Consider the following 27,797-nt stretch of genomic DNA (forward strand, 5'->3'; position numbering starts at 1 on the left):
ACATGGCGCGCGTGAGAGAGTGTGTGTGTGTACGTATGCGCGCGCGTGTGCACGCGTGCGTGTAGGGGGCTGGTCCTAGGGCTGCTTGCACTTGAGTGAAAATCGCTTCATGGCCCCTCTGCGTAAGGTGGGGCAGACCCTAAGTTTCCCCCAGGCACGCGGGATTCTCGGGCACACAAGCGAGCGTCCTCACTTCCATGCGCTTAGGGTGTACCCTGAAGGAGAGGTGCGGGGTCTGCTGCGGGTGTCCAGTGGAGCAGGTGGGTGCTGAACCCCGCGGGTTCGCAGGGGGCGGGGTCAGCCAACTAGCTTAGAGCGGGAGCAGGGTTGCGGAGTCGCTCTGTAGCCTCCGCATGCCGGGGCTGGCTTGTAGTTTGCTCCCAGTGAGCAGGGGGCGGGGTGTGAGCTTACTTTCAGGGGCAGTGATCCAAGTGGTCCCACTTGGCGGGTGCGGTGGGAGATGTGGGTAGAGTCGGAGATGGAGAGGAGGCTGAATGCGAAGATGGATTTAGGGACAGATACGGAGAATTAGCTCGGATTGGAGTTGTGGATAGAGTTGGAGATGGGTCAAGGGACGTGGATGGCTTCGAGGATGGGGAATGGATTCAGTGACTCCAACAGCTCTCGCTGGGGTGCTTTCTATACCTGGCTCCTAGAGCAAGGGGCTGGGTCGGTAAATCCTTCCGTCTAGAACCCTCGCACACCGCGGCCCTCACTCTTGCTCTCCACCTTGCAGGGACCGTAAGTGGCGACTATGGGCAGACTGGGTTATTGGACCCTGCTGGTGCTGCCGGCCCTTCTGGTCTGGCGCGGTCCGGCGCAGGGCGCGGCGGCGGAGAAGGGTCCCCCGGCGCTGAACATCGCAGTGCTGCTGGGTCACAGCCACGACGTGACGGAGCGTGAACTGCGAAACCTCTGGGGCCCCGAGCAGGCAGCAGGGCTGCCGCTGGACCTGAACGTGGTAGCACTGCTGATGAACCGCACGGACCCGAAGAGCCTCATCACGCACGTGTGTGACCTCATGTCAGGGGCGCGCATCCATGGCCTGGTGTTTGGAGACGATACCGACCAGGAGGCCGTGGCCCAGATGCTGGATTTTATCTCCTCGCAGACTTTCATCCCCATCCTGGGCATCCACGGGGGCTCATCTATGATCATGGCTGACAAGGTAAGGCTGGGAGGTGATGGGCTGCCAGGACTGGAGCATGTGCCAATCATATGGTGGCCACCGCAGGTCTTTGGGAGCCCCTGACCTCTGTCTTAATCTGAAAGGGGGTTGTGACCACTGACCCTGGTGAGAACCAGGTCCTGCCTCTTCAACCTGGAATTGAATGGAAATGCTTTTTACCTTGCTTCTGAAAGTTGGGTACTCAGAGACACCGTGGGTGTGCCAGGAAGAACTCAGGAAATGCAAAAGTATGATGGGGTGGTGGAATGCTTGGAGATTTCCAAATAGTGCACAGAGATGAGCTCGGGAGCACGTGAAACAATAAGGCTTATATTCCTATAATATCAGTTTTACCTGTTTGTGTTGTGGAAAATGTCTATTTTATCCCCCTATGGTGGTAAGCAGCTAAAACTATTTTTAAAGGATCAAACATGGGAATGTTGTAGAATAAAATGCAAAGTTTTTAGGTAAAGCAGAAAAAGGCAGAGAAATGTCATGTTTCCATAGATCTCTACAATTAGGGGAAATAGGGTGGAAAGTTTGAGAAGCCCTGGGCTAAAGGCACACAGGACCGTGTCTCTCCAGGGGAGTGGCCGTGAGTGGGAGAACTGACTGCAGACCCAGAGCATGGAGGGTCTGGTGTTTTCCTACATGTTCCTTGCGAGGGACTGACAGGGGCTCCAAGGCCCTCAGATGGAGGGGTTGGCTCCCAAGGATGGGTTTTGATAAGGTAGTCGGAGGGTGTCAGAATGAAGGAAGGTATGTCCAGATCTCTTGGCTTAGAGTGAGAGGGAGGGTCTTTCTGTGGACCAGCTGGGAGTGTTTCTGTGGAGAAGAGGGGAGAGAGGTTTGAAGATTTGACTGAGATGTTTTGAGGGCCCAGTCTGAGAATTGTACAGAAGTGCAGGTGGGAAAGGTGAAGCAAGGTGAAGAATGAGAAAAAAGGGAAGGGTTGGTGTTGTGGGTGCTCTGTGCCTCTATCTAAGCCCCGGGAAAGAAATGGAGGGGATCAGGAAGAGAAGGGTGAGTGTACTTGTGTGCCGTGGTCCCCAGACCTGAGACCTTCTTGTAGCATGTTCCTTAGATAGCAGGAGACATCCTAATGGAGCAAGCAGACATTTGTCATAGCACTTTTCTTCTGACACTCTCAAAGCGCTTTTACATTCATCAAATCAGATTCTGCTTCTGCCTTAGCAAGTCCCACCAGCTCCTTTGGGAACCGTATTAATTCTTTCAGGTCTCCTGGGCTGCAGCACGTTCAGCCGAAGCACACAGCTGATCCAGTGTCTTATTAAACGTTCCTTTTGAATGGTGTGCAGCCTAGCAGAATTCCTGTGTGTGGTTGAGTATTTTCCCAGCCATCTCTCAGTTTTGGGGGCTCCATTCTGGGATGAAAAAAAATAGGGAACAGCCATGTCCTGCCACTGATATATGACCATTTCAGAACTGGCAAGGCCATTAAAGCATCCTGTAACTTTCAGATGAAGAGACCGAGGCATAGAGCAATTAAAGGCGTAGCTAAGACCACCTGGTGTGTGATGGAACTAGATCTCTGGTTTTCTGGTCCTCTGGTTTCTGATGAAGGCCTGAAGAAGGAGAAGAATAGCATTGTCCAGCAGTGTTTTGGAGTGTGATTTTGGGATTTAAATATTACCACCAATTCCGTCTCCCTTCTGAAGTTTTGACGGAAGGAGCAACAGCCTCCAAAAAACAGTAGCCAAATTTGAAAGTGAAATCTCTGAATAGACTAGGGCCCAGCGCAATCATTGGAGAAATATGGTAAAAAATGAATTGGAGAAGTGACTTGAGGCTTAGGCTGGGCTGGCAGGTGTGGGGCTCAGGCTCTTACCTGACTTAGCCATCCAACTGTAGGCAAAGAAGTAGGAAAAGAAGTGGACTTATAGTTGAGCATCCCCTTCATATGCAGTGACCCTGTCCATGTCAGGCTCTGACCTACTGGACCAGCAGTTGCTTCTCCCTTGAAGGGGGTACTAGGAAGGGAGTTTTGAGAAGTCCAGGGAGTATGGGTGGAAGCATCTTCCCCTCCTGTAGAATGAAACTGCCTTATGGGGATTGGACAAGAGTGTGACCCCACTTAAGAGTAAAGAAGAAAAAGGGAATCAGGAAAGGGCAAGAGGAAGATGAGAAAGGACATTTTCAGAGAGGTCAAGATTAGAGAGGGATTTAAGAGGGATGGAGAGGAGAGGAATGAAAGGGTCCATTGGCTCAAAAATGGTGAAAGGAACTGGATATTCCTCATTATTGTTGGGGCTTTCCAAGCTGATCTTGATGGCAGGGAATCAGGGAAGTCAGTGGGATAACATTGGGTGTATGTTGGGTCCCATGTGTGGGATGTACAGGTGATGTTGAGAGGAGTTGAGTTAAAGAGTGGTATTTTGAGAAACCTGGTTGTGTTAAAAAAGGAAAGAGATTGTCTGAGATGAACAGCCCTTCCTTCCATTAGTAACACATTGAGTTGGCTTGTGCCTTTGCCACCTGTTTCTTGCAGAGCTGAATGCTGAGTGCAGTTTGTTTGGCTCTGAAGGAGCATCGTGGGCATTGCCTAAAACCCCATCTTGTTTGGTTGGGTGTGCCAGTGGTGTTATGGCCACAGAATCTGAATCTCCCCAAACCGATAAGACCTCTCTGTCCCCTCTTAAGATGATGCTCATTCGGTAAAGCCCAGAACATACCTGTGTTGTTTGCACATCTAAATTGGTAACATGATAGTGTCCCTGTGGGTTACAATGACAGTTAATTTGATTATCAGTTAAAGTGAGCCTCTCCCCACAATTTTTACCTTTTCCTCAGTCTTCTTGACCCTTGAAAAAAAGAACAAAGCTTTGTAATAATAGAAAATGTGCTAAGTGGCAGATTTCTATGGTTAATTTACAACGGAGATGTTAATTTTTGCTTTTATCACTGGGTGGTCTTGAAATCTAATTAATTTAGAGGCGAGAATAATGCTTAATGTAGATAAAGTTCTAATGTTATCTTGGTTTGGCCATTTTGATCCCGTTCACATGAAATGCACTCTGGTTGTAGTACCAGCCCCTGGTAAATCAAGCGCAGATGCTAGACCTATACATTTCTGCTGAGTGTCCTCACCTCCTCCTCCCCTTCCCCCTTATTCCTAACTGCTTCATGGGGGAGAAGGTAAGGCTTACATTTTAGCTACATCCATGCATGTCAGTTACTGTGTGGGTTTTGCTTTATATATTATTTCTATACATACCTCATCTCTTCTACTGGAGTGTAAGTTCCTTGAGGACAGATTTTTTAAAAAGTGAATATGTATATTTGAAATAATGATATTCCTCCAACACAGACAGTTTATAAAAATAATTCTTTTCATTATAGAGCACTTAGAAAGTATACTAAAGCTTAAAGAAGAAAATAAAAATCTCCCTTTAAATCTTATCACCACGGGTAACCACTGTGGACACTTGGGTCTGTTTCCTTTTAAGCTCTATGTATTTAGTTTTAAATTCAGGATTGTATTGTATGTACATATTGTTTTGTTTATTGTACATTGAATCCTTTGGGCTTTCTTAGAAGATCCAGATTTTTCTTGAATTCTGGAAGAATCTCAGCCATTATCTGTTGGATGTTTCCTCTCTAACATTCTTTCTTTTCTCTGTCTGTGTAGTTTCTCAGTCAATTCTCCATGTATCTTAAACATTTTTTTAAGTTCTCTCTCTGTGATATGTTTGTGCTATGTTTCCTCAATTCTGTATTCCAGTTAGCCAGCTCTTTTCGTTTGTGTCTGGTTTATTATTTTGCCTGTCTGTGGAGTTTTAAATTTCAACAATGGTTTGCTTTATTTCTAAGATACATAATGGTCCCTTTTCATACCTTCCTGCTTTTGATTAGTTTTGTTTTATGAAAAACTCTTTTCACTTTGTGTTGTAAATCCCTTCTCTGTGCCTTTGAGGATTTAAAAAATACTTATTATGAAGTCCTTCTCTGATTGCTCTAGCATCTTCTCTTCTTCCGGCGTGAAGTCTTCCATTTTGTAGAGTCTGATCATTGGATATCCTCATATGTTCTCTAATTTTTGTTTGTGAAGTTATTTTCAAGGCAGTTTTATGGCTTCTTTTGCCCTGTATCTGTAAGTGTGTGTGCCTGTAAACCAGAGATCCTGTCAACAGCTCAGCTCAGAGCTCTCTTTCTGCTCTATATACTCTGTGATGCAGGCTTAGGTCCTCGTCTCACGTAGGTGATTTTATTTTGGCCCCGTGCATACAGGGGCATCCTTGTGGCTGTGGCTTGTGGAGGGTGCTGCAGACGTTCCATCCTTATTCACAGCTAGCAGCATGGTTCTCTGTCCAGTTCTGCCCCTTCTCCCCTGGGTGGATGTTGGGACCTCTGCTCCCATGGCTCATATCAGACCCATTCCCCCACAGACTTTGATTCCTCCTGAAATTGTAGAGCCTCATCTTCTGATTCATTTATTTTTAGGGAGTCCCCTCCATTTTTGATCTGTGATTCCTTTATTTTCAAGCAGCACTATATAAATTGTGAAATATCTAAAGATTTATCTATAAATTCTATGCCTTAGGAGCGGAAGAGGGGGGTTACTGAATGTGTTCACTCTGATTTTGACCCAGTCATATTTCACAACCTGCTTTTATTGTTTTTCAAACTTGATTATGTATTCTTGGAATTTTCCCTTATCATTAAATAAACTTCTAAAACATGATTTTAAATGGCTGCAGAATGTTCTGTTTATACCACAGTTATTTGAACTGTTCTGTGTTTTTCTACCTTTAGTAAGGTTGATTTATGGTCCACATGTATGTTCTTTTTGGCACCTTGCACTGATCTTGCTTTTTGCATTTGTTTCTTGGTAAATATTTGGTGGTTGAATGAATCAAGTCATTGGTTTCGATGCCAGCTTACTGCAGTTGCTGGAAGAACTTTTACCATGCTGTGGGTCAGGGCTTTCCATGCAGTGTTTGTTCCTAAATGCTGACTGATTTCATAGGTGTGTGCCAAGTCTCCTCTTCTCTCTAGTGGGCAGAGATAATCACTAGCCATCCTGGGGATTAACAGAAATTGGGGGCTTCCATACGAAAGGCCTGTGTAGCATTGCTGAGTAACAACTCATCTGCAGGAGGTTGGTGCTCTTGTAACCTGGCAGCTCTGAGTTTGGATGTGAGTGACGGGCCTTCCCATTAAACACAGAAAGATCATGGAAAGGGGAGACCTGCACATCAGAATGTTGGTGGAGCCCACTCAGCTCCTGCTCTAAAGGCATTGGGTAGTTCCTGGGAGAGTGGGGAGGCGTGTCAGATGCAGTCATCCACTCCTCCTCACAGAAGGCATTGGAGAGCAACAGGCATCACCCCGAGAGGCATGATTACCTTCCCACATGATTACCTTCCCACGTGATTACCTTCGGGGGTCACTGGCAATCACTTGGACCCTTGATAGATGTGGTCTGGTGGGGTTGGAGGGTTCATCTTCTCTTTGGTAGCCTCAGATGGAAAGTGCTTCTCTAGGTAGAGTGAGGGGGAGAAAGAGAGAAAATGAGAGAGAGAGGGTCTCAGGTTTGTAATAGGGTGTTGGTGGCTTCTGATAAGGCCATCATGAAAAGGAACAGTTATAATGTTGTTAACTAATGTGTTTGGTTTGTTCTGCACTCCCCCTTAATTATTTAAATTTGAATTAGTTGCCAGCATTTTAAAGTTAGGTGATATCACATTTTTAAAAAAATCCAAATTTCATGCCTCTTTGGAAAAATCAGAAGGCCTGGTAACATTGGGCTTACTTCTCCCCACGGTGATAGTTTGCTGGAGATGAATAGCGTCCCTCCCTCCTTAGATGGGGCTGGTGCTCATCCTTTCTTCAGGCTCCAACTTGCCCACTTCACTCATTTATGTTACGGACTTGGTCCTGAAGGCACTGGGGTTTGAGACCCCTGATGTTGGTGAACAAAGTAGGTGGTCTTTGTTAAGAGGGCCTTTTCCGATCATTCTTCTTCTGTCCCAGGACTGTTCCTTGGGAGGTGGCAAATTTGGGGTGTGCACACGGCCGTGCCGCTACTTTCACGGCCACCATCACTGACCTACTGTAGCATTTTGTCCTTTTCGGCCACGGGCCTTAAACCCTTCTCAACACGGTCCTCTAGGAAGCCACTATCAACCAACTCAAGTCAGAAGACCCCAGAATACCTTGGACAACAAATCTGACGACCTAAATTCCGTTTCTAAACAGCAAGCAGTGTGACCTTGAGAAAGGCTCTTCAGCTTTCTCTACCTCAACTTCTCCTTCTGTGAAATGAGAGTTTAGGGAGATATTATCTCTAAGCCTCTTTCTAGCTCTGAAAATTTTCTCACCTTCAAGAAAAGACTGGGAAGAAACACACCAAAATGTGAGCCGTAGTTATCTTTGAGGGGTAGATTCATGGCTGTTTTCATCTTTTAAAAAATGGCATTATAGCATGGTTAATATTATAAGTTGGACCTTGAGTTAGAATGTCTGGGTTTAAATTCAGGTGCCGGGTGCTCATGGGGAAGTTCCTTAATGTCTCTGAGCCTCAGTGTCTTCATCTTTAAAATGGGGACAATAATAGTACCTGCTTCTTAGAGTTGTGAGATTTAAAAGAGATACTGGATATAGAATATGTAGCTTAGTGCTTGACTCATAATAAATACTTACTATAGGAATGCTACTGTTACTGTGTGGTTTTTGTTTTTCTCCAAAGTACATGTACTTTTTAATAACCAGAAGGGTTATTATAATAAAATGATAATATTATCATATTATCATATATTGTATATTATAATAATATTATAACAGCCTGAAGGGTGATGTGGTGATGTGAGGGTATTCCCTGCAAGAAACTGGGAATGACTCTCATAGAGCTCTTAGAAGTGGAGAGTCCAACATGAAATGATTCATATTTTCTTAACTGGGACAACCAGAAGCTTTTTTTGAGTTCTTAAGACTTGCTTGAGCTTTATCCTGGCAAACGGAAGACTAAGTGTGGCCAGTGTGAAAGTGACTGTGAGAGGAGACCGTCTCAGTGACCTTTACCGTAAGTAACTACACCAGTTGGAACACATGTTTGCACTGGGCTTAGGGCTTTAGGGTGTGGACATATATAGTTTCTCATTTTCTCTCTGCCAAGGATTAAGTGGCTCTGAGATAGCCTGAGGACCCTGGCAGCCCCAAAGATATTTGATTAAAGAATCCTTGTGATCTTATTCTTTTGCTCTTATTTTGTTATCCTTTCAAGGTAATGATTGCAAATCCATTTGGTTTAGGGAAGGGGCTTAGATTCAAGAGGGCAATAGATATTGATGTTAATAATCTGATTGCCTTAATTGAAATGATTAAGATGTTGGATGATGGAATTAAAATTCAAAACTGTCTTTCCAGAACGAAATGGTGAACCCATACTACAGACTGCACTGAAGGGTTTAAGAAGGATGTACATTCTTACAGGAAGGGGGAGATGTGACTTTCCAACCCACTTGAGATTGATTTTTGTAAGGGTCATGAACCGGTGGACTGCCTGCTGAATGTGGCTCATAGATGCATTAGTATTTTATTTCACCAGCATAGTACTTTAAAATGCTTGAATTTTAATGTCTTTGGGAGAGGTATGCATTTTCAAGTTCCCTACAGCCCTCCTTGCTCCCTGTTATCTCACATCTAGCCAGATTCACATATTTATGTTAACTGCATTGTCTCTGCAAGCATTTGAAACTGTGATCCTCAATTACAGGGTTTTTGTTTAGTTGCTCATTTGTTTTGCATTGACCAGATGCTCAGGAGATCCCAAGGAGTGATAGGGCTCTTAAAAAAGTAAAGGCCACATCTCCAGAAATATAATGTTCAAATCCAAAGAGGTAATATTTCCATTATACCTTTTCTGTTGTTAGGAGTGCCTTCTATTCCAAGTCGCAGAATATTTGACCAATGCTGGCTTAAACTATTAAGACATTTAGTTTTATTGTTTAACAAGGAGCCCCAGGTCTAGTTTAGTATCGCAGTAACCCATCAAGGGCTCCGGTCCTTTCCATTCTTCTACTTTGCCTTCCTCAGCTGCTGGTTCATCTTGGTCACAAGATGGTTGCTTCTGTTCCAGCCATCACATCTTCACATACCAGCATTCATAAAAGGAAGAAAAGAGAGAGAAAAGAAGCTTTTTTCTAGGCCCTCTATCCTTTCAGCAGAGCAGACTTCCTCTTATATTTCATTGGCCAGAACTGGGTCATGTACCACCCCTTGAACATCACTGATAGAGATTAATAATAAAGATTCTTCTCTAAGAATGGATAATTGCCACTGGAGCAAAATTTGCTTCTGTTAGCAGAGGTGTAGGAGCAGTGGCTAACCTGGTACACCAGATGCTGTCTCTAGCAACACTAACACCATTATCTGTAGACTTGACTTAGTTCTTGGGGGTAATATTTGATGATGAATGTTGAAAAACTTCAGTGTGCCCAGAGGAAGAGCCTCCAGGGTTTTGTAGTATCTAAATAACATATGATAAGAGTCTCAGAAGAAATATTTAGGAAAGTTCAGCCTGGAGAAGAGAAATCTCAGAGAGGACGTGAGAGATGTGCTCAAATACCCCATGGGCTGTTCCAAGGGGTATTACAACCCCTTTACAAATTAAGAAGGTTAAGTCTTAATGTTTTTGAATTTTTTTGTTCTGGGGAAAGAACTGATTCCAGAGGATGAAATTATAAGGTTGTTATGAAGAATAAGCTTTGGCAATTAGGTCTCTAATAGAAGACTGTGATGTTTCATAGAATAATGTATCTGTTGGACCTGACTGAGCCGAGAATGACTGCCAGGAGCAGGATAGAGAGTCAGACTCACATTGGCGAGATTGGATTGGGCCACCTCTTAAAACCCCCAAATCCTGGTACTTCAGGGCCTTGGATTTGGCTGAAAACCAACATCTTCACTTTCTGTAAGTGTGAGTAATTCAGTATAAATGTGCCCGGCATGGGGGAGGAATTTATGATCCCTGAATCATCACCTCAAATCCCCAAAGGACTTTACATCATCCTGAAGGGTAGACCATATTTGAAAAGCAGAAAACCTATGTATATATCAACATACACACATATATAAATATAAACATAAGTAGGTCAGCCGGCGTCGTATTTACTAGTGGAAATGTGTTTGGCTAAGAAGCACATCTCAGAAGACGATGTTTAGAATAATTGCCAATGATCTTGAAAAGGAAAGTTTTTGCAGTTGCATTCAGTTAGTCATAATTATTTATTGAAGTATATTCATGTTTTTGCACCTGTTACTGTGGTAATACTTTTGTACCCTAAAGAGATAGCCAGACCTCTCTCTGATTTTTCAGTTGGGTAATTATCCTTTTTTTGTCTGTTGTACTCCCCTGTGTTTTGAACATTTGCTTATGGCTGAAATTGCTCTGGGTACTATTCCATTGTTTATCCGCTTTTTCTGTTTTCCCCTCACATCTCCCAAGGAAGAAACACAACCCCAAATTCTTTCCAAACGCTTTGCCTTTCTGTTCAAATTTTACAACTTTCCATGAGATGGAAATGGATATGTTTTCTTTCTAATTATTCATTTATTAGAAACAGGTACTCACGTGAAGAGTAAAAAAAAATTCCAAATAATACAATGCATCATTCAGAGAAAGAATATTTGCTTAATGAATGCACGGCAGATCCTCAGTTGCCCTATTCTCTCCATGGAGGTGACCATGTTACCAATTCAAAGAGGAAAAATGTTAATTGGAATGGTAGTTTGTTTCCCTTTGTACTTTTTTGCTGAAGTTGGTATGGTACAAGGATCCTTTCCTCTTTTAAATCTCACTGACTTGAAAGAGGTTCGTCACTTTAAATTGGTCCCCAACTGTGCCTATTTTTCCCAAGCAAAATAAAAACTCATGCTCAAAGCTAGGCCTGCCTACTCACCCAAGGAATTTAAGATAATGTGGAGTGATTTTGGGGGGGGGGGTTGTCATGATCACTTTATAGGCTAATGAGAGTTATGGGCCCTCCTCAGAGGAATGCATATTCAAGAGCATGCGTTCAATATTATGTGCAATTTCAGGGGCACACAGACCCTCAGAAACCCATTCATAAGCTCCTTGGAATTGATTTACTTACTGGTTTATGAACACGTTCATGCTTCAAACATTTTTTGAGCCTGTTAACCTGGGCCCGAATGTTCTGTAGATAATATCTGTGATCACATTATTTGCTTCGATGTATTAATAACTCAGAATCTAGTTGGAGGAGACTTGCAGTTAAATCCCAGAGTGATGCACTGATGACTGGGACAGTTCGGCAGCTGTGAGAATATATAGAAGAGTACCTCGTTCAGAGGTCTGAGGGTGGGGGGTTCGTCAGGGAAGATGCCCTAGAGGGCTGTGATCTAGAGTCAAAGTCAACAACTATTGATCCAGGAGAGGCCGTGACCCACATGCCTGCCCTGCAGGTCATCATCCAGCGTGGCAGAGGATGGGCCATGGAGTGGAGGAGGCCGCTTCCCTCCTCTTAACGTGTCTTTCAAGGCTGCCAGCCTCCAGTGATGCTTTGACAACTCCTGAATTCTCTTCTGGACAGCAGTTCTCACAATCAAAACATTGAGCTTTTTGCCGATTTCTATTCTGTTGTCACAAACGGCGGAATGTCTCCTGCTTTATCTTGTCTCTTCCACATTAGGAAATTCTTGCCAGGAAGAGTGAGTGGCATTTGAAATCCATATTGTTTTGTATGTCTATAGTCTTAGGGCTGAAGGAAAAAAGACCCCTTATTTTCCAAGTGAATTGTTGTAAAGCTATTTGTGGGGCTGAGGAAATGTAGTGTTGGTTGATGAGTGAACAGAGCCAGAACTATGGGAAGTCAGTGTGAGCTGTAGAAAATGATATGATTGGTGTGGCTCTAGTGCCAGCCGATGGGCATGGCTTCCTCCAACGGGATTTTGAAAATGGCAGGCTTTGGTGAAGACCCAAGCTTTAAGGTCAATTGCACTTTAGTTAATTGCTGTTGGTTTTCGCCTTGGGTAGTTCGTACTCGTTTTTTTTTTCTCCTTACTTACTCTTCTTCTTTTTTTCTTTTTTTAAATTGAAGCATAATTGACATAACATTATGTTAGTTTCAGGTGAACAATGTAATGATTTGATATTTGTATATATTGCAAAATGAGCACCACAATAAGTCCAGTTAACATTCGTCCCCACACATGGTTACAAACTGTTTTTCTTTTTTTCTTGTAAAGCTGTTTGCCCGAGGTGTTGTTTTTAATAGCAAAAAATACGAAGAAATCTAAATTATCAAATAAATCACGATGTGTCCATAGAATAGAAAATGTAGCAGATAAAAATGCTTACAAATAATTTGTTATGCTAATTACATACTAATTACATGATACAATGTTAAGTAAATTAAAAGCTATGTATGAAGTTATATAATCAATATGTATATTTTATATGTGTGTTTGTATATAAAATACAGAAAAAAGGACCAGAAGGGTATATATCAGAGTATTAAGAGCAGCTCTTTGTGGATGATGAGGATGTGGATGTGATGATCAAAGGTGATTTTTATTTTCTTTATACTTCTCTGAATCTCACAAATCCTATAACATGTGCATTTATTAGATTACTTTTATATTAGCTGTGGTTATTTTTTTAAACAGTCCTTTACTGCTAATTGGTTTCCAGAAAGATTGGACCACTGACATTTCCAGTAGCTATGGTAAAGTATCTCTGTCACCTAACTCTGGCCAGCACTTGAAACAAAAATTTTTCTAGTTGGCTCTGTGAAAATGTTATCTCATTGTTTTAATTTGCATGTCTTTTATGACACCTTCTGTGAAATATATTTAATTTAGTCACGTCACATTTTTATACTCCCTAGGTGCTGCACATCTTAACCTCTTTGATGTTTCTCATTGTGTAAATGGAAAACCTCAGAAAATGATGGATTCCAATATAAAGTACAGTGAAATAATTTGAATTTCTAAAAAATAATAAATATTTTGAAGCCTGGCAGGGAGTTCTTTGATTATTCATTCTTAGTCACCAGGCATTGCTCAACCGGTGTGTCTTTATCAGTGTTGTTTCAAGAATTGCTTTAAAATGTAAAATTTCCCAGCAGAAAATCACTTTGTGGGACTTGACTGTTAAGATTTGCCAGGAGGTGAGGTACAGAACTATGTCCTAGTTGGCTGGAGATGTGCTCATGTCACAGGCTTTGTGGTGCACGGTGGGGATGTGAAGCCACGGTTTGTTCTTTTCTCTAGAAAAGTGAAGGCAGAGTAAGGATGTGACAGTAAGTGCCCTGCAGTCTGAAAGGGATATTGCATGGGTGGCAGGGAATAGATGTTCTGTTTCCATGGCAGGGGTGGGTGCAGTGAAATGAATTTTAAATGAAAGTACGAGGGATTTAGGGTTGATATTAACAGGTGTGGAGGATCTTCAAAGTACTTAACCACTAGTACAGCATGATCATTTTTGTGAACTGAATGTTTGCATCCCTCCAAAATTCCTATGTTGAAACCTAGCCCCCAGTGTATTAGGAGGTGCGGCCTTTGGGAGGTGATCAGGTCATAAGGGTGGAGCCCTCATGAATGGGATTAGCACCCTTATAAAAGAGCCCCCAGAGAGCTCCCTAACCCCCTTCTGCCATGTGAGGACACAATGAGAAGAGTTATGTCTGTGAATCAAGAAGCAGGTCCTCACTAGACTCTGAATCTGCTGGTGCCTTGATCTTGGACTTCCAGCCTCCAGAACTGTGAGAAAGAAATATCTGTTTAGAAGCCACCCAGTCTCTGGTATTTTGTTATAGCAGCCTGAATGGATTAGGACAGTCAGTGACTGTCACAGCAGACTCCTCCTTCATAATATCCTGGAGCTCTTGTTGTGCCAGGCATTAGTCCTCTAGTGACTGATTATGAGAAGGTTGGGGGGGGCGGTTCCTGAGGGAGGGGCTGAGTAGCAGAGGGACTTGAAGGCCCTGAAGGCTGTGGCAATCAGAACCTAGGCATTTCAGTATGTTAATAACCATCTCGGTTGTACCCGTATGTATCAGCTTGATATCACACTAGAGTGGCAGTGAGATCTGTTATGTCTTTTATGCCAAAGTGTGTGCAGTGGTTTTCCAGGACAGGAAAGAGGATGGCTGTCTCCTTTGCCATATGTCAAGCCATGCCCTGAAATGGGGAGGTGGGGCTGAAAACACTTCGAAGTTCCCTTTCTTGAAATATGGATAGAAATGTGCTTTCTTCTATTTCTACCTCTGAGCCCAGTGCTCTTCCCTTCTCTCCTGTGAGTTAATTGTCCACCTGCACTCCACAAGCATGCCTCCGTCCCATGATAAGAGGCAGGCATGGGAGCTGAAGCCAGCTTTGCGTCCGGCGCCCACCTCCCACCCCCTTGCTCCTTGTCTTCCAGGGCAAGACCTTCCCAAGCAACTCCTGTTTTCATTGGCATTAAATGAAAGGATCTGTTTCAGTCTCTGGTTTTGGGGTGTGATGTGGTTGCTTGCAGAAACACAAAAATAAACTTGTAACCTACTGGAAATAATCCAAGCATACATGAGCTTTGTTAAAGATCAACTTTCAAAAGATGGCCATGGATGTGCCTTAGTGGGATTGTGTACTTGATTTGTGTAGAGTCTGTGGCGTTCCTCCCTCCTCTAGAATGGGAAATTCTCCTTCCCCATCCTGGTGCGTAGAGGTTTTCAAATCCTAATGTTTTCCAGGGAAATGAGGCATGTCTCTGGCTTCATCTGAGGGTAGGAGGAACTTGGGATATTTTGGAGTTTATTTTGTGAGAGTGTTATGGGCTCAGTTCTGTCCCCCTAAAAACTATATGTTGAAGTCCTAACCCCCGGTACCTCAGAATGTGACTGTATTTGGAGATGGGGTGTTTAAAGCGGTAAGTAAGGTACAATGAGGTCATATTTAGGTTAAAATGTGTTCTAATCTAATGTGACTCGTGTTGTTATAAGAAGAAGAGATTAGGACACAGACATGCACAGAGGAAAGACCGTATAAAGACACAGGGATAAGATGGCCATCTGCAAGGCAAGGAGAGAGGCCTCAGAAGAAACCAACCCTGCTGACACTTTGATCTCAGACATGTAGCCTCCAGAACTGTGAGAAGATAAATTTCTCTTTTTTAAGCCACCTAGTCTATGGCGCTTTGTTATGGCAGGCCTAGCAGACCAATACAGAGAGGTTGGGTGGTACTTCAAGCTTAATTCCAAGCCTCCTAGTGCTCTAATTCTACTCCTGTACTGGGAGGGAGTTACGATGCTCCAGCTCAGAGCCCAGACCCCCATCTTCTCTAAGACTGACTTTGTTCTTCTCATTGTAAGGTTTCTGTCCTGGCAGCGGGGCTCCTACATTGAGGAACTGAGTTCTTGTCTTGGGACCCTTCCTAGAACACTTCTAGGACGTCAGTGCTTCCTAAATAGTTTTACTCCAATAGCCTTAGGGAGTATGGCACACAGAACAGCGGTCCCCCAAAGATGTCCTAATCTCTGGAAACTGTGAATACATTACCTTTTATGGCAAAAGGCACTTTGCAAATATGATTAAGTTAAGGATCCTCAAGTGGGGATATTCTTCTGGATTATCTGGTGGGTCCAGTGTAATTACAAGGATTCTTATACGAGGGAGACTTGGGTGAGAGTCAGATGAGATAGGATGACAGAAGCAGAGACTGGAGTGATTTCCTTTGAAGGTGGAGGCAGGGGCCATGAGCCAAGGAACGCAGGCAGCCTTAAGCAGCTGGGAAAGGCCAGGGGACAGATCCTCCTCTAGAGCCTCTAGAAGGAACACAGTCCTACTGACACCTTGATTTTATTTTTATATTTTTTTCCTTTTTTTTTTAACATCTTTATTGGAGTATAATTGCTTTACAATGGTGTGTTAGCTTCTGCTGTATAACAAAGTAAATCAGCTATACATATATCCCCATATCTCCTCCCTTTTGTGTCTCTCTCCCACACTCCCTATCCCACCCCTCTAGGTAGTCACAAAGCACCGAGCTGATCTCCCTGTGCTATGCGGCTGCTTCCCACTAGCTATCTGTTTTACGTTTGGTAGTGTGTATATGTCCATGCCACTCCCTCACTTCATCCCAGCTTACCCTTCCCCCTCCCCATGTCCTCAGGTCCATTCTCTACATCTGCGTCTCTATTCCTGTCCTGCCCCTAGGTTCTTCAGGACCTTTTTTTTTTTTAGATTCCATATATATGTGTTAGCATACGGTATTTGTTTTTCTCTTTCTGACTTAACTTCACTCTGTATGACAGACTCTAGGTGCATCCACCTCACTACAAATAACTCAATTTCGTTTCTTTTTATGGCTGAGTAATATTCCATCGTATATATGTGCCACATCTTCTTTATCTATTCATGTGTTGATGGACACTTAGGTTGCTTCCATGTCCTGGCTATTGTAAATAGAGCTGCAATGAACACTGTGGTACATGACTCTTTTTGAATTATGGTTTTCTCAGGGTATATGCCCAGTAGTGGGATTGCTGGGTCATATGGTAGTTCTATTTTTAGTTTTCTAAGGAACCTCCATACCATTCTCCATAGTGGCTGTATCAGTTTACATTCCCACCAACAGTGCAAGAGGGTTCCCTTTCCTCCACACCCTCTCCAGCATTTATTATTTGTACATTTTTTGATGATGGCCATTCTGACTGACACCTTGATTTTAGTCCAGTGAGACCCATTTCAGGCTTTGGACCTCTAGAGCTGTAAGAGAACAAATTTGTGTTGCTTCAAGCCACTAAGTTTGTGGTAATTTTTTCCAGCAGCCTTAGGAAACCAATACAGGGGGAAAGGCTGGTAAACATACCCTGGAGGGCAGGCTGTGCCCCAAATGCCTTCTCTCTGTGCTTTATCGTAGAAATTCATGGGGATTATGCAGCCCATCTCAGAATGTAACTATGATGGTATTAAAGCCAAAATAATTGTAAAGTGACTTGTCAGATAGATGTGTCAGTTTTTCCCTTCACCAAGGAGTCACGAGAAAGTGATGCTCTAGGAAGTTCTACTGTATTTATTTTCTCGGTGTGTGTGCTACTGGGCCATGCATCCCTCTGTTGGAAAATCCTGTGGGCGTATGTGCTTTGAATCCAGACAGCTCAAAGCCTGGCTCGTCAGCTTACTAGTTCTGTGTCCTTGGGCAAGTCACTTAACTATCCTAAGCCTCAACTTCCTTGTCTATAAAATACATGAATAGCAAATACCAATCTTGCAAGGTTGTTGTAAAGACCAGTAATTATCTGCGAAAAGTGTATGGCACCTTGCTTGGCACATAAAGTAGAACCTGCTATGCTAACAGTAATGTATCCTACATATTAACACTTAACATCCTCACAACAGCACGATGAAGTAGGTTTCATTATCATCCCCATTTTACAGATGAAGAAACTGAGGCCCAGAGAACTTAAGGTGTGTGTCTGAACGCACACAGGTGGTAAGTGGTAGAGCCAGGATTTGAACCCAGTTCTAGTTTGGCTCTTGGGCAGAGTTTCTCAGCCTCGGCACTACTGATGTGGTGGCTGGAGTGTGTGGGGCGGGGCTGTTCTGTGCATTGTAGGCTGTTTAGCAGCATCCCTGGCCTCTCCCACTAGATTCTGGTAGTGGAATCCTGCAGCCCCAGTTGTGACAAACCAAAATGTCTCCAGACCTGCTAAATGTTCCCTGGATGAGAACCCTGGTTCTGGGTTTTGAGGTCTGCTCACTGTGCAATACCATCTACACAGTAGGTGCTTAACAAGCGAAGTCTTCATTACACTTTGGGCCCCATGTTTCACAAAACCTTCGAAGCTCTAAGTAGACAAGTGTCAGTTGATGTTCCTGCCTCTTTATCTAGCCAGCATCCAGTGGAACCTGTTCTCCTATTTGGGGGTTAGTGTCAAGCCCCAGCAGAACTTTGTGTGCGAGGATGTTAATACTTTTCCATTGGCTTCACTGGCAGCTGAGGAGTGCTGCGGCAGACTGAGTAAGGGCACTAAGCAGATTGCAAAAGGCACAGACGCTTGTGCACATAGGCGCTTAATACTCTTTGAGAGGGATGATTCATGTAGCTCACACATGGCCTCACGGGGAGTTGTCTGAACAATTAATGTGCCTCTGCCAGATTCTTCACGAGCAGAGATTCCCCATTGCTCTTGGACCTGGATGGGAAAAAAGAGTTAAGAAATTCAGGATACTTGGGGAAGAGAAAAGAGGAAGAACGAATTAATAATGAGCTCTCTGGTAATTTGAGCATTTCTCCAAAATACACTGAGATCAACTTTTATCTCGTAAACGAATCTATTAAGTTTTATGGTTGATTTGGGTTAGGGTAATTGGTTGAAAGAATTCATTAGGGTAGCCAAAATCTATGGTTCAGTTGCATGTAGGAAAGGTTCTGTTCCCTGACCATACCTCTGCCTCTAAGTAGTGGTATCAAAAATACAAATTGTCAGCCACACAGCCGTGACATGAGATCTAGATCATCCATGTTGTAGCATGTATCAGTACTTTATTCTCTTTTATGTCTGAATAATATTCCACTGTGTATAAATACACTTTGTTTAGCTATTCATCGATTGATGGACATTTGTGTTGTTTTCACCTTTTGACTATTATGAATAGTGCTGCTGTGAGCATTTGTGTACCATTTTTTGTTGTTGAACACCTGTTTTCAATTCTTTCAACCTGTTTTGTTGTTGAACATCTGTATATACCCAACAGATTGCTGGGTCACATGGTAATGCTACATTTAACTTATTGAAGATTGACCTTTTTTTTGTTTTTTACTTTTTTTCCTACAGTGCTTTTCTTTACATCTTAAAATAAATTTTAAAAGGAAATCCTATATCAATACAAAAAATAGAAACCAGTTTCCTCTGCCATAAATAGATGGCAACAGTAAACTAACAAACAAACAAAATCTCTCTTACACACACACACACACACACACACACACGCACACACACAAATCTTAAAAGAAAAATAAAAAAGAGGAAACACAGAAGTGCTATTAAATATAACTAGGTGCTATTTCCTACTAAGGCTTAACATTTCAAAAGGGCATTAGAAAGTGTTAGAAAGGTGTTGAAGATCTATTAGCACCGAAATGAGACTTTCTCATCAACTAATTAGAACAACTGAAAGAGAATCAGGGTTTTATCCTATGTGCTTTAATGTTGTTTCGTGCCTTGTTTGTGTAAGACAAACCATCTCTGGTACCACATCTGGTCCTCTGGATCTGTCCATTCCTTAACTACCTGACTCTAGGTGACCACCTTCCTCTCTGTGTCACTGGGTCCCAATCACCTTTCACTTGGACTCTTGACTCCAGTCTTCCTGCCCATATGCTCACTATCAACCACCGCTCACACCACCAAAGGGGAGCTTTGAGCATATTAATCTCCACTCTTGAAGCTTTGGTGTGATACCGCCATTATTTCCAGGGTAAAACTTAAACCCTTAGCCAGGCACCTAAGAATCACCGCATTCTGCTCCTCATCCCCTTCCCGCTCTTTGTCTCCCGTACTGTACTCATGAGGTGGACTCGAGAATCTTGCTCTTCCTTCCACATTGCCCCTTGTTCTGACTCTGCCACTGAGTTCTTCCCTCCCTCCTCCACCCTCACCTGTGTTGATCTTCACCTTGGTTGATGTACCTCTCAGTGTTCTTACGAAGATCAAACGTGATAAGCCTATGGAAACCCTGAAAACTCTAAAAAGAAATACAAATGCAGAACAGGTCATTGCTAGCCCTGCTTTGTCTTAGGTCCTTTGAATTTTGAATGTCAAGGTGTGTTTTCCACTTCTCAGTTTGGAAGCAATTGCCTTCCTCTGCCTCCTGTGCCCCACAGACAGAATGTCCTCCCATACGACTGAGCTTATTCCTCTCTTTATCCTTGCTGTAGCCATTTCCGTCTCCCCCCAGCCCCCACCCAGTGCCTGGTATATGTGGTTTGAAAAAGCAAATCTGTGTCCACCGGCCCGAGAGGCTGTGTTGCCGGCGTAGACCAGGAGTGGGAAAGCTGTAGCTGCACTGGCTCCAACAAATATACTTTCTTTCCTTATTTTTCTTCTCTTACTGGTTGCGTCTTTGAATATTCTTCGTCTAATAAGAAGTGACAGTTTAATCGTTTGGGTTTTGAAAATTTATATTCTGCTACACAGCTGACCACACGTGATAAGGCAGGCAGCTCAGCCTTGTGGCGTGATCCCCTCCCTCTTGCTCTTTGCATCAGAAGATTTGGGCGGAGCCATGAAACAGTTAATTCTGTGAGTGACAAGAGTGTTGAAAATCACTGTAAGGCACAGGAGCTTCCCTGAGGGGAAAGGAGACAGGTGTGTGTGTGCAGGAACAGAAAGCAGACAGTTCTCCCGGCCTCAAGGCCACACCATCCCTTTTATTGTTCAGGGTCCCTCTACCACTTACAACGGATTTTCTGCGTGATTATTCACTGTCTTTTGAAATCTTTTGAGCCTTTGGAAAGGTGGTACCTTAGACACCCAACATAATAATCGTTGACGGCATCAAAGTTGCATTATTGAACAAAATGATCGACAGAGACCATAGAAGGGATGTATTTCACTCAAGCCATTAAGCAGATGTGGAAGATGAGGCTCAGAGAGGTTCAAGGACTTGCTGAGGGCACCCTCCTTCCTGACTCCCTGTTAATGGGCCTCCTGGTCCATCAGATGGTGCTGTTGAAAGGACCAGCAAGGACATCCTTTTTATGTGATGGGGGATTCTCAGTGCACACTTGCACACCACATTGCCTTCAGATGAAATGTAAAACTACTGGCTATACAAACCCTCTTACCCTGACTTCTGGTCTTTGGCCACCTCTGTAACCTCCAGCCTCCACTCGCTCCCCCCTTTACAATTTCCTCTAGTCCTGCATTTCCCAGAGAGAGTTCCAAGGAACACCCAGGAGGTGTTCCCTCCAGAGAAGAGTTTGAGCCAAAACAAGTTTAGAAGATGTTGAATGTCAGGAAGCCCTCTGATATTTACAACACATGTTATCCCATTCAAGGCTTTGAGAAGTCCTGCCCTATAGACCTCTTTTAAAATGTGTTTAAATTGTTTCCTAAATCAGTTCAATCACAAAACTCCCCTTTTGTTTTTTATACAATGCTTGTCCTTGTTGGCTTGATAAAATGTAATGATAATAGTGCTCCAGTTGTTTCAATACACCTGGCTTCTTGCCCGTGCTGCGGCCCTGCCTCTCTCTGGAACCCTTCAAAACTCATCTCAGAAGTCATCCCTCTGGGAGAACTTGCACCACTACCCTCCATGGGATTCGGTGCCTTTCCTGTGCTCTTGCAGCTTCAGCATTCTGAAGCTAAGGATATTTTTGTTGAGAATAGGAACGATTCTTACCTATTTCCGTTCGTGTGTTCGTTGAGTCATTCCATAAATACGTACTGCGCCTCCTGTGCCCTTTTGAAGGGGATCCTGGGTGAATAGAACAAGCCCTTGCCCTCAGAGAGCTTACATTCAAGAGGATGGGGACAAAATATGAACTTGTGACACATATGTAATGTTAGATTGTGGTAAGCGCTAAGATAAAGGCAGGGTAAAGAGGCCGAGAGTGACAGGAGCAGCCCTTCAGCATAGGGTTTTCAGAAAAGCTGCATCAACTAGGATGGGTTAGGTTATGCTGCACCTTAATGGCTTATAACAATGGGGGCTTATTTCTCATTCATGCAACATACCCATCCAAGGGTCAACTTGGAGCTCTGTTCCACATCCCTCCACTTGGAGACCCAGATGGACAGGGCCTGTGACACATGGAGTGTGGCTGATTGTCATGGGTGGGAGAGAAGGGGTGTGATGAGTCAGGTACTAGCTTGTAGAGGCTTCAGCACACATTTGATTGGCTACAAGTAACTCAAGGGGAGAGGAAGGTGCTCTCCTGCCTTGTGCCTGGAAAGAGGGGAACCCGAGTGGCTGACGGACAGCATTAATGAATACACAGAACCTCTCTCTGATACAAGGACATGTGAGCAGACACCTTAATGAGAGAGGAAAGGAGCCATGTGGATATGGGGGAGGGGCACTTGGGGTGGAGGAAACAGCACGTGCAAAGACCCTTCAGCACTCAGCACAGGGTTTCACATCCAGTAGGTAACCAGGCGGTGTTCGTTGAATGTACATCTTGAATTCCAGGACATTGTGCATTTGTGAGGTCTTTCTATTCCAGTTGCCCAAGTGGCAGATTTAGGCAAGTGCACCTTTGTAGGAACAGAACATATCTAACCAGCCCAAATAAGGGTTGTTTGATATTGGAGTCTCTCAATTAAAGGACTTAGAGTCAATTTACTGAACTTATCTCTGGCTACATGATTTATTTTGACCTGTCCTTTGATTGAGGGCTTTTCCCTCAAGGATCTTATGTTCCAGCCACAAAACAAGATAGAAACAAGTAAGGCACTCTAACCATATAATGTTTATAAAATTCATATGAAGAGGAAGACAAGTGTTTACTCCTGTGTCTACCTCATGGCTTTATCATACTTGAAATGACTTTATCACTGTCCTGATTCCCTGGTACACTCCAAGAAGGCAGGGGCAGGTCTATCTACTTTACTGAGTATCCCCAGCACCTAGAATAGTGCCTGACAAGTGATGGATGGCCAGTACATCCAATACTTGTGGACTGGTTGACCAAGGAAAGGGAAGGCTGCGCATCTTTTAGAGTTTGGCTGTGGAGAGAGTGCTGACTTCAGCACAATTGCCTGCCAAGAAGATGAAATGGATTTAACTAGAGGAAGAGTGAGTTTATCTGATAAAGGCAGTGGTGAACTGAACACCCAGCCAAGAAGGATGATACGGTAGAGAACAGTTTGCTGAGACCAGAGGGAAATGAATCAGATCAGAGTGAGTGCTGGTGGGGAGGAAGAAGAGGCTTGATGGATGAGAAAGATTTCAGTTGTGGAGCTGGGAGAAAGATTGCCACATGGGATCCATGGCGTTTAACAATAATTATGTCCATATTAAATGCTGACTTTGGCAAAAATAAGCAATTTGCCTGGGCTTATCCATCCAGAGAGAACAGCATGAATAAAGATGTAGGCGGCCAAGTACACGGTGTGTATGGGGAACCCTATGTAGATGGTGTGGTTGAGGCGTGGGGTGTTTGCATTTTAACCCTAACTCTTCTTGACTTCGATGCTAATTTGGGGCAAATGGAAATGGGACCAGCCATGTTCTTGGATCTGCCAGGTGTCTTGATTTTCCGGTAACGGCTTGCTCAGTCCTGTGGTCTTCCCTGCTCAGACCACCATTGTACCAGCTTTCCTGGTGGCCACTGCCGGGGAGAAGATGTCTGAGATCGGCAGGCTCAGGCATGCCGTGACTCCTTCTCAGGATGAGTGACAAGTTCAGCATCTCTGTTGGCATGATGCTAAGTCAGCAGAAGGCTCTGAGTGTGCAGGCTCAGCATTTATCTTCCCATTGGCTTGAATGAATGTCTCACCTGCAGCTGCCTCGATGAAAGCTGCAGTCTCTGATGAGGAGGGTTGGGGGTCCGTAGAAGCTGGGCTGCCTTGATGACTTTGAGGGTTTTTGTTTGTTTGTTTGTTTGTTTTTAACAGGTTGGTATTTCCACCTGAAGAACCTGTAATGCCTTGAACTCAGAGGCTTTGGAGGAGCATGTATATTAATGTTCCTTGAATAGCTGAAATTACTGGACAGACACAAGATGGTAATGGCTGCGATAGGAATTGTGATAAAGGCAGGAGGAAGCTTTTAGTTGGCTGGCTTGATTTCATTTTAAGGAAGCAGAAATGGAGGCTGATGATGTCGGCCAGACATTGCTCTTGCACGAAATGCCCTGTTTTCCTGTAGGTAAGAGATGTTCTAGGAAAATAGCTCTGTGATTTTTGAATTGAGTCCCTAGGGAGTCCCAGAATTTTGGGGTAACATATGTGTACCTTGAAGGAACATTTGATTTTCATGCCCCATCATTTCCTTTTGTGTCATGCTTCAGTGCCTTGGTACAAGTTGTTACCTGCATCTAGAAGGCCCCTTCCCACCCACTGGTAAAGTCAGGAACAGTTATTCACTATAGGCACCAGACACATTCTCTGGCCAGGAAAAGAGAGGGGAGCTCATAAGATTGAGAGGCTGAAGGGGCAGGGCCAAGGCAAGTCCTGGAGTTAGGGGAACAGAAACTACTCACAGTTCTTGGCAGGAACATGCTGTTTGAAATTAAAAAGGCTGTCTCAGATCTTGACCAGGGGGAGCCATTTAATGGATTCACCAAGATGGTAGATGGCAACAAGGGCCTACTGTATAGCATAGGGAACTCTACTCAATACCCTGTAATAACCTATATAGGAAAAGAATCTGAAAAAGTAGATATATGAATATGTATAACTGAATCACTTTGCTGTACATCTGAAACTAACACAACATTGTAAATCAAATACATTTCAATATAAAAAATTGTAAAAAAAAGATGGTGGATGGCAAGAGTAAGGATTCCCCAAAGGCATTTATGGTCGTGGTGGTTGCTATGCCACCAAAGAAATGAATATATGTACATTACGTGCCTCCGCTCAATGGTCATCTCCTCTTGGGAGCTTCCTTTGACTTCTCTGTTCACTCAGCACGTAACATTCAGCAGGTATTTGAGCATCTACCATGTGCTGGGCATGTTCAAGGCAACCAGGTGCAGTGATAAACAAGATAGATGAGGTCCCTGCCAACAGGGAATTTACTTTCTAGTGGGGATGACAGATAATAAAAGAATGAATCACCATGTAAGATAAATTCAGGTAGCCATCAGTGGTAGGCAGGGAAATAGAGCAGAGCAAGGCGAGAGGCTGGGGGTCGGTGAATTGGCATATTTTCGACAGACTGACCAGGGAAGGCCTCTCTGAGTTAAGTAAGGGAGCGAGTTGTGTGGAGGATGGGCAGAGGGTGACAGCAAGTGTGTGGACCCTGGGGTAGGGGTGGGCAGGCTTAGCATGTTTGGGGAACAGACTAGGGTGGCTTGAGCAGACAGATCAGATGGAAAGTGAGAGGAGACAGTTTCTGAGAGGTGGGCAGATGCAGCTCCCATAGGATTTGTGGGCTATGAAAAGAAGTTTGGATTTTATTCCAAAGTGTGATGGGAAATCACTGAAGGGGCTTAAACAAAGAAGTGATATGACCTTATTTATGTTTTAAAAAAATCACTGCAGCTGCTCTGTTGATAGAGGAAGGGAGTGAAGAGGGGAAAAGAGGGCACCTGGGAAGCCTTGTTGCAATAATCCAGGTGGGAGACAAGCCAGGAGAGCTTCTTGGGCTAGGAGGTGTTGGTGGAGGTGGTGAGAATGATCAGGTTTGGGATATGCTTGGAAGGTAGACCACTCTTACTTGCTGACTGATTGGATATGAGGAGTGAGAGAAAGAGAAGTCAAGAATGAGAGAGAAAGAGTGACTTCTAGGGTTTTTACTTACTAAACTTTTGAATTTGGGGATAATTTTAGATTTATAGAAAAGTTGCAGAGATAATACAGGGAATTTCAGTACATTCGTCACACAGTTTGCCCGAACAGGTAGAACCCTAGAGTTCTAATGTGGTTAACAAGGTGCATGGAAGTCGCTATTTGTTGAGATGGGGAAGATGTAGTGGGGCGGAGGATGCCTCTAGCTCTGCTTTGGCCACATTATCATGTCATTTTACATCCAAGTGAAGATAGATGTCGATTAAGTTGGCTGGATAAGTGAATCTGGAACTCGGGGGAGAGCCTGGGCTGGAGATGCTCTTCCCAGCATGTGCATGGCATTTAATGTCATAGAACTTTCTACTTTTGTATATTTGATAATTTCTACAATGAAAAGTCATTGTACCTATGACTGATTCACGTTGCTGTACAGCCAGAAACAAATACAACATTGTAAAGCAACTGTACTCCAATAAAAATGAGTAAAAAAAATAGTCAATTAAACAAAAAGAATGATTAAATACAATAATAATTAGGTTAGGTGTCAGCATACTTTTCTCTAGGGACCAGTCAGAAAATACTTTAGGCTTTGTGGGCCATATGGTCTCTGTTTCAAGAACTCAACTCTGCCATTGTGGAGAGAAAGCAGTCTAGATGATATGTAAATGAATGAGCATGACTGAGTTCTAGTGGAACTTTATTTACAAAAACTGGGCAGTGGGCTGGATCTGGCCCACAGGTTGCCAACTCCTGACACCTTTAGTGTGAGGTCAGGGGATGAGGAAGAAGCAGCAAGGAGGCTGAGAGGGGGCCTCCAGGAGGGTAGCAGGAAAACCAGGGCAGCGTGGTGCCTAGGAAGGCAAGGAAAGGAGGGACGTGCGGCGTCCAGTGTTGAGTAGGATGAGGACTGAGAATTGGCCAGCGGATCTGCCTAAGTGGAGAGACCTTCACAAAGCCCTTCAGCAGTGCAGCGGTGGCCACACCTGCCTGCAGCTGGTGAAGTAGAGGATGGTAAATGATGAAGTGGAGGTGGCCATTATAGATGACTCGTGGATCATTTTTGCTATAAAAGGGAACAAAGAAATGGAGAATTATCTAGAGGGGTTATGGGGGTCAAATAAGGATTTTCATTTCTGCTTTTAAGGCAGGAGCTGTGTTTATATTTCAGAGTTGATCTCTTCCTTTTGCTGCAGTTGTACCTGCACACACTTCTATAATTACATCTTTCATACGGTCATTTGTTTAAAATCTGTTTCTTCTAGGAGAACAGGGTTTCTCAAGCTTGGTGCTTTTATATTTGGGGCTGGATAATTCTTTGCTGTGGGAGGCCATCCTGTGTACTGTAGAATGTTTAGAAGCATCCTTGGCCTCCACCCACTAGATGCCAACAGCACCCCTTCCCCTGGTTGTGATAACCACACAGGTCTCTAGACATGGCCATGTATCTTTTGGTAATATTATTGCTCCTAGATGACCACTGATTTACAACGTGAGCTCCTAGAGGGCAGGGACTAAATGGACTCTTCTCAGTCTCTCTGGTTCCTAATACTGTGTCTGGTGCATATTAAGGGCTTAATAAGTATTCTGTCGAGTGAGGGGTGTTTGATTATCTAATGACAAAGCCGCATCGTACCTGGGTGACCCAATGGGGAGGGAAGGGAGGTGTCTAGGGAAGACTTCAGCATGCCTCGTCTTTGTTGAGGGTCTAGGCTTTGCAGTTGCACTTGAGAGCGGCGTGTGGCTGTCATCATGAGGACGACCACATACAGCTGTCATTTCTCATGCAGTTTCTGGTGTCGAGGTCTCTCACCTCTTGCCTCTATCAGCAGCTTGGCAATGTCACTGTCATGTAGTGTCTCCACAAGCAGGTGGACACCAGCGATGGGGAAACTCTTTATCTCAAGTGTGGCTATGAACTGTGGATTCTGTGATTCAGGCTAGTGCCTAGAAACCCCTGGAATCACCTCCCCAGCTCCTCTCCTTCACCTCTAGACAGAACCCCAAAGGTGAGTGGACTTCCAGAGTCAGAACAATAATATGAATAACACTCACTCGGAAATAGCGCTACCAGTTTACACTCTGTCGGGGAGCCTTCATTCTCCCATTGGCTCAGCACAACCAAGGGGTGTCTGTGTGTGAGCTGGTCTCAGCAGGAGCTGCAGATGACAAGGAATCACCATCCCCTGATGTGGGCTGACATG

The 27,797-nt window shown here is 43.9% G+C and overlaps 1 protein-coding gene across 1 annotated transcript in view; it reads left to right on the forward strand.

Moving 5' to 3' along the window:
- Positions 1 to 211: 211 nt before the first annotated feature.
- Positions 212 to 27,797, forward strand: part of GRIN2A (glutamate ionotropic receptor NMDA type subunit 2A) — a 368,609-nt gene continuing 341,023 nt past the window's right edge. The window contains exon 1 of the mRNA XM_022552282.2: positions 212 to 1,168. Within this exon, the coding sequence (XP_022407990.1) occupies positions 755 to 1,168 (414 nt within the window). The 5' untranslated portion in view covers positions 212 to 754. The remainder of the gene's footprint in view (positions 1,169 to 27,797) is intronic.

The sequence above is a fragment of the Delphinapterus leucas genome, chromosome 15 (genome assembly GCF_059928025.1).
Source record: "Delphinapterus leucas isolate spDelLeu-1000000601 "Yukka" chromosome 15, BTC_Dleu_Yukka2, whole genome shotgun sequence".
Classification (NCBI taxonomy): Eukaryota; Metazoa; Chordata; class Mammalia; order Artiodactyla; family Monodontidae; genus Delphinapterus; species Delphinapterus leucas.